At 39.4% G+C, this 7,891-nt stretch overlaps 1 protein-coding gene across 1 annotated transcript in view; it reads right to left on the bottom strand.

The window, feature by feature from the left end:
• LOC109290955 (puromycin-sensitive aminopeptidase) overlaps positions 1–7,891 on the bottom strand; it is an 86,564-nt gene that overhangs the window by 32,765 nt on the left and 45,908 nt on the right. The window contains exons 10-13 of the mRNA XM_019507801.1: positions 5,611–5,775; positions 4,048–4,152; positions 3,565–3,625; positions 2,036–2,145 (exon numbers count right to left, since the gene is read on the bottom strand). Coding sequence (XP_019363346.1) covers positions 2,036–2,145; positions 3,565–3,625; positions 4,048–4,152; positions 5,611–5,775 — 441 coding nt within the window. The remainder of the gene's footprint in view (positions 1–2,035; positions 2,146–3,564; positions 3,626–4,047; positions 4,153–5,610; positions 5,776–7,891) is intronic.

Raw genomic sequence — 7,891 nt, 5'->3', positions numbered from 1 at the left:
GGGGGGGGGGGGGGGGGGGGGGTGTTATCTGCCACTGCTCTGAACAGTATGGGGAGCCTCAGTGTTGTTGAAAGGGTAGGAAGCCACTTGAATAGTACTTGGCAGCTTTGATATCAAGAGGGCAGCAGGAAGCAGAGCAGCTGTTTGAACAGTCATGGAGAAAAGCCGAGACTGTTCAAACAGCTGGGGCAGCAAGGTCCCTTCATGGGTCCCCAAGAGTCTATCCCTAAGAGAGCTATCAGGGAGCCATCCACTCTCCCTTGGTAGAAGGAAGAAGGATGGGGGACTGTGGAATACTAGGGATACCCATCCTGCCACATGTAACTGAACAGATGTTACACATGGTGCTAGAAAAAAGCAAAGTTGCTCTCTGAAACAGCCAACAGATTGTCACAAAAATACTATGTTTTTTCTGCCACAAATTGCTTAAATGTCTGCTTGTTGACTTTCTGTGCCAGGAAAAAGGTGTTTTGTAATATCTATCCATGGCCTGAGTCATGAATATTTCAGTATGCATGGATTTTAATAAAAAAGAATTCAGAAGAAAAATATGAGGGGGAACAGATAGCTAATTTATAAAATGCTAACATGTACGGCTTGATTGAGCTACTATTAAAAGATACAGTACCGTAAAAAACCTACATGCATAAAAGTGTTTATGGCTATGTACTTTGCTTCTTTGTGGTGTATTCTTAAAAAAGGAATCTCTCCTGAAAGGGAGTTTAAGCTGTAGGACAATTTCCTTAAGGAAATAAGAGGAACCTCATTGTTTGATTTACTTAACATCTGACTGGACAAAGTCAAGAAAATATAGCACAGAAGTAACCCCACACTGATAATTCGATTACATCTAATTTTTATGATCCACTTGCTCAGAAAATAATTTGCAAGTTCCATAGTCCTATTACAATATTTCTCATGTATATCAGGTAAGACAAACTATTCTATTATATCAGAGAGAATCAGAGATTAAGAGCCCAATTTATATTTCATTTTTTAAAAACTGTTCTTAAAAGATTAAACACTTCATCTTACAGATTCTCTCTGAATACTTACAATATTGAGATAAGGTACTAAGACAACAAAAAATGAAAATGAACACAAATGACATCAGAAAACCTGGGGGTGGATGAGTCTTCTGGATGTTACATTGTAAAACAGGAAGTCTACCATGGTACTTCATTAAACTCTTTCTGGAGTTCCTTCTTGAACCCTGGTTTTAGCACCTGTATTAACCATTATTCCCTTAATGCTAAAGGGCATAGATTATTTCAAGAAGGTCAGAGCATCAGTGAAACTTCTATAGCCTTATCTATAAACTTCTCTTGAGGAACCTAAGTACAATGGTCATACAGTGCTGTAACATCATTCATTCAGGCGCAACATTGCTGAAACCTCCTCCAGTGTTCTAGGCTAAACTTGCAGACTGGCTGGCTTTGACATATATGAAAAAAGAGAGTTGAATTATTTGCTAATGAAATTCCCCCTTTATAATGTACTAACTACACTCAGCATTGTAGACAGGGACAAACATCCTTCCCCTAAGCAAAGCTGGCCAAGAGCCTTTAATCCACAGCTCAACAAGGAAGTTTGAGGGTCATGCAATCTGGCAGGCTCATGTAATTAAACTGGAGTGAGAAGTGAGACACCTGGTAAGAGAAGCCGAGTCAGGTATTCTCTCCCCAGTATGTAATGGGAACTCAGAAGGAAAAAAGGATAATACGTGTTAGCGTGCTCCAAGCATATGAGTGGGTACACATCAGGGGAAAGACCACCAATACCACTGCTTTGTGGGGTCTTGATTTAATTGCATTACCATTCTGTCAAAAGCAGATTTTGTTACAGAACAAAAACAATTTACTGAACTCCTTCCTAAACAGGGTGCAAAGTTTTTAAATAACTCAGTACTATTAAATGTGATCTGGAACACTCCAAGGTAATTTTTTTTCTAACTGATAAGAAATGTGGGGTAAACACTAATGTGAAAGAAATACCAACACCTATAACAACGGTCCATTTTTGTTATCAAACTTACCTGCTCAGCTTCCACATAGATGAGTGGAAAACCCATTTGTTTGGTCCATGTATTCATCACAGCAGCAATAGGCTTACCACTGGCTTTCTCCAGGCTTTCCCAAAGGTCCTCTGAAGAAGAGAAGTCATCAGTCAAGATTTCCCCCCTTCCCCCCCCCAACACATACTTCCTAACATGTAAATCTAATGCATATAAGTAGATATTAGAGGTGTGCAAAATGGGCCATATTTGATTTGGATTCGGCCCGAATCGGGGACTGCAATTTGATTTGTTGATTTGAATCACTGTCCCGATTCTATTTGGCCGGATCTGAAGATTCAACGCTGATTCGGAGAATCAACAATTCAGCCATAGATACAGCTTTAAATATTTTGTCTACATACTTATGAACGCTGTGATGGTGGGGTGGATGGAGCTTCCTACAGGAGCAGGAGAGGGCCCCCCACATGCTTGGCAGTGATCCCAGAAGTGGACTGGAAGTATTTCCGGTCCACTGCTAAGCGCGCCAGGGAGCCCCCCATGTTCCTGTGAGACACTCCATCCGCCCCAGCATCTCAGCATTCACAAGCTGCCTGGTACACCTTGAGGTATGTAGAAAAAACATTTAAAGCTGTCTGTCTCTGAATCCTTCCAATTCGATTTGGAGAGATTAAAGGGTCTCCTGATTTGATTCAGATTCAGAGATTCAGCCACCAAATCGGGCCGAATCTCCACCAAATTGAATCAGGGACCAAAGCTTCACACAGCCCTAGTAGATACAGTCAAGGACATTATGTGGGTACCGTCAGGTGTCTTGTTTGTTTTATTTTAATTTAAATCTTGCAAGAAAATTAAACTTGTTTGTTAGTGTTCTAAAGAGCTTCCTTTGTGTTACAGTTCTCAAAAATGGTTTGAATTAAGTATTAAAACATTCAGAACTCCAACAAGTTTCAAAACAAATGCGCCCCCTCCCAACACGCTTTCAGGCATTATGCCCAGAACTTTACTGAACATCTGGATCACCCTTACCCAAAGGACAAGAGCCCCTTATTTTATTTTGGCATTTTAGATTTGAAAGAGAGTAAATTATTACACAGAATGAATGCCAGGATATACTGGACATGACCTTGCTTGAGCTGTTTAATCCCACATGTGATCACTTCCACAAATGGAAAATAACAAAAACTTTAATAATCAAATTATCAACTTACTGTGGAAAAAAGCGGCTCATTAGAAAGAGCCAGCATGAAATTTCTGATTTAGACTATTGCACAAGCATTTTTATTAGGAAGGGAGAGAAGGAGGGTAAATACAGCCCCTTCAGATCACTGTAGCCATGTATTGTAAAGGTTAGAGCAAAGGACTGGGAGAAAGCCAAGAGGATACTGGGCTCTAATCCAGGCTGAGCTACTAACTCATTGTGTGACCTCAGGGGCATGTTGCCTGACCTCCTTGCATCAGCTGGGGAACTGGGTATTTAAAGATATTACTGAAAATTGAATGCTCCAAAGCTAAGCTTCCCGAGTAAAGTACACATAATTGTTGATTACCTGTAGCTGCGTTCTTCTGTTGGAACTTGGTTAAGTACAAATTCATTCCTTTCCGAAAATCCTGAGAACATACAATTAATTGTGTAATTGCACCAGAATGGAGGCTATCACTCTCCACCCACTGTAGCATGCATTTCCAAGGAACCAGCCAAGGATTCCTAGCTTCATCTTACAGGTCACTCCCTTATGTCATGATGCTATGCAGTGAGATTGCCTGAAGCACTGCTGATAGGCAGCTTTCAAGCTCTAAATTCATGTTGAATATTTAAAGAATCATGTTTTGTATTTTCTATATTATTTTCTTTTTTAATTTATTGTGTCCACATTTCTTCCTGAAGTGAATTAGGACTCCCAAAATGAATGGATACATTTCAGAACATAAATATTCAGTAACTATCAATCATAACCATACATCTGCTTTCAGCTGTTCCAGGGTTCTAACAATTTGTATTAAAATTAATTATAAATGTTGTGCATTTATACCTCATCTCCAATGTAGTCATGCAGCATTCGGATTACAGATGCTCCTTTGCTATAAGAAATAGCATCAAATATTTCATCTACTTCAGACGGATGACCAACACTAACCTGGATACAAAGTGCAATTTTAGTGTAGTTGCCCGCAATTCCAGTTCAAATGAGCAGAACAGAAATATCCACATCGGTTGAAACTAAAGGTATTTGCTTTGTTAAGGAGTTAACTATTTTCTTATTTAATAGGATACATGAACCTCTTCTGTCATTAACCTATCCCCATATCTGAATCTCTCATTAAGCCTTCTTAATGCGCCTCTTCAACCTGACCAGTTCACAGATGGCAGGGCTAGGATTGGTTAGTAAGGTCAAAACTTCCCTGTGGTTAGCCATCAGCATCAATAAAACAAGCCTTGAATGCCTTTCCCAGTCTTTTGGGGATCACAGATTACACCCAGAACAGCCATGAGTTTGCTTTAATTGGATCTAGCTGTCCCAAAAATAAAAATAATGGAAAAACTGTTGCTGATAAAGCCACTGGGAAAATAAACTTGTAAGGGCACCACCCTGGGGGTAAAATCAGTACTCCACAAATATCCAGAATTCATTTTTATGCAAAGCAGGGTCAGCTACTACATTAATCATGTCTTTAAGTAGCAAGGCGTTTGGCTGAGCACTTGAAACACTATGACACATAATGAAGACTAGACTCTATATATCAATCAGACCCAATAGCTACTACCTCAATTGTAGAAATAATAAACTGTTAAACAGGCTAATTTTAAGTAAAATGTATTCATGCAAAAAGTGTATATAAACAAAAGTGCCAGAACAGCACCCCCAGGGTTTACATTCCTACCCGTTAGTAAAAGAGGTCCAGAATAAATGGTGACAACCCAAATTTCTTGATTCTATGCTTCAAAGCCCTGACTTGAGAAGGACCATATCTAAGAATTACAGGGAGGTTACCTTCCTTCAGCATATTTTTACCCTCATTGCTAAGATTCAAGATGGGTAGCAACAATTCCTTCCAATGCAGGAAAACACCAAGTAGAAAGCTAAGTAGGAAGCACTGGAACACGTTACCCAGAGAAGTGGTGGAATCTCCATCACTGGAGGTGTGCAAAACCTGGCTACACAAAGCCTGGCGTGGGATGACACAATTGGAGCTAGTTCTGCTTTGAGCAGGGGTTTGGACTAGATGACCTCCTGAGGTCTTTTCCAACCCTAATTTTCTGTGATTCTATGATTCTTTTCCCTTCAGCCAGAGAAAAGCCATGAGTTGATAATAAGTTTTGTTGCCGCTTTCCCAGATTTGATCCAGCTGTTCAGAAAAGTATAATGGTTCTAAAACCACCATTATAAAATCCCTGAGCCACAGGCTCCTTATATACTAGTTTTATTAGAAGAGTCTTATTAACAAAAAAAATCACCAGGTATTAAAAACAGTCAAAGATTTTCCTTTACTTTATGAATGCCTGTGTACAGTTCAGTTTTTGGCTAGCATGGGAAGGCTCTTTCCCAGAGTTCTAGTCTAAAGCAAAACAAAAATATCAACATCAGGAAACTCACCTCAATGGGATGACTGTTATCCAAGGCATCAAGCTCTTGAGCACGTGTGTAATCAGCAGAAACAAACTGAGTCCAGATATCATACTCTGGGAAACAGTGGTCTACACACAGATACTCAATCCAGGAAGCAAATCCTTCATTCAGCCACAGATGGGTCCACCATTCCTGGAAGGACAAGACAGGAATACAATTATAAAATAATCACTAATATCACTTAATTAAACTACCTTCTACATCTTCAAAATTTTACAAACATTTGTGGACAGAATTAACCCTACTACAGAAGATTCTACCTAGCAACTGTCTGCTAGGCAAGATGCTCTTTCAAAAGCTCAAGGAAGACAGGGGTACTGCAGCTAGTACCAATTTGGAAGCAGAGCCACTGAGTCGAAAGAAGTCGGGACTGATGAAATTCTAAGTGGCAGGCAAGGCTGTCATTCAGTAAAATGACTGAATCATAGGGTACCCAGAAAATGATGCTAACTAAAGAAAAGCCTCTATCAGTCATAGTTACAGAAGAGTCTTTATATTAATAGTATGCTTAAGTACGACTAAAAAAAGAGTCTAGTTACCTGAGAAAGAGGGAGTACTGTGTTTTAGATACTGAATGCCTGAAATCTAATTTTTTCCCAAAAGAAGTTCAAAGTATTTAATTTTTATACCTACCGGCAATATTTGCCTTTTACAATAAAATATAGGTAGATAAAAGTCCCTCTCCCTCACCCACTGCTAAAAGAGAAACTGTTCAACTGTACAGTGTGGGAGATAAAGAAACTGACTATATCCAAAAGTTGCCTTTGAGAGAAAAAAGCTCCTCCCTTTTTGCCTTGGTAGTTATGTTTCTCCCTGCTTTTAAAATGAGAACTAGGTGAATTCAGACAAATGTGCGATTTCCTATATTCCTTTTAGGGGGAGAAATTTAAAAAGGATGCAGAGTCAACCCAACAGATGTGCAACTACAAAATACTATCACTTCCCTGTTATGAATAAAGCAGATCATTTGGAGGGGAAATTCAATAAGGAATAATTGTTACTGAAAATCACCACAGATAAGCCCGAAGTTTTATATTTAGAGTGGAGGCCATCCAATTTTTCCTCAGGTTCCGACTATATCTATTTCCAAGACTAATTTCCATGGCATAAATGCAGGACTAGTTCTGAAGGATTAATACAACTGTGAAAAATGAAAAACATTCAAATTGTGCCTTAAAAATTCCCAAGACATTAGTGGGTTTTTTTCTGAATTAATTTTATGAAGTCTAAATGACTGCAGTCACAACCTACAGCTACACACAGCTCCCCAACCCCAATGAAAACTAAAAGTTAAGGGCTGAGAGAAGTCTAGTCTTCCTGCTCAAGCACCACCCACTTAGTTCTTAAGATTTTTCCTTTCTAATCAATTTAACATAGGTGTTAGAGAAGTGGCATTGGAGGGCTGCACTGTCTGTTAAGATCCAATACTGGCACACTGTAAGCATGACTGACACTTCCTGTAGTGCAAATACCTTTACTCCAAAGTGTGCAGCAAGTTACCCATGTCAGACATGTGCAAAACATTCAGCCAAGCATTTAATGAGTGGGAAATAGAAAGACTGTTCTGCATCACAGAATGCTATTCAACTTAAAATGGGAACATAAGAAGAAAAAAGGTTTATGAAAGGCATAAAGCTTCAAAAGGGGAAGAAAAGGCTACTATGATAGAAAACTTTAAAAAATAACTCGTAAATTATACTTCTTTGCTAAATTCTCTCCTGCAGTGGTTTCATGGGCCACTGGTGGTTCCTCCAAAGTACTTTTTGGTGGTCAGGAGTTGGTAGGTCACATGATTCTCTCTCATCATTTTCAGCTGCATAAAAAACTAAAAATACATATCCCTTCTAAGTCTACTTTTCCATATAAATGCTCGCTGTTGTTGCAACAGGGATGATGCTTAGTCTCTAATGGGAGGAATCCTGTGCAGAGAAGGGGCCATATGATTTTTGATTAAGATGCACACCACACTGTGGAAAAGTTTAAGAACCCCTTGGCTTTACTGCAGCCTCTGTTTTAGTGATATACAGATTTACCTGCTATCCAAGTCAATCTCTCTATTTTGGCAGCCCAAAAGCCCCAGCAAGGAAGCTTTGTTGGCTCCAGAAACTGCATTCCTTTCACCACAGTGTTTCTAGTTCAATTACCAAATACACTATGCTTCTGGCAACACAAATAGCTTTTCAACATTTAATGTATTTGGCTTCCAAGCCCCCACTTGCAGGGTGTTTTTTTCTTGGGGGGGGGGGGG

The sequence above is a fragment of the Gavialis gangeticus genome, unplaced genomic scaffold, assembly GCF_001723915.1.
Source record: "Gavialis gangeticus isolate Ggan-Ray unplaced genomic scaffold, GavGan_comp1, whole genome shotgun sequence".
Lineage (NCBI taxonomy): Eukaryota > Metazoa > Chordata > Crocodylia > Gavialidae > Gavialis > Gavialis gangeticus.
The sequence above is the reverse complement of the archived record's forward strand: the minus strand, read 5'-3'. Positions and strand labels throughout refer to the sequence as shown.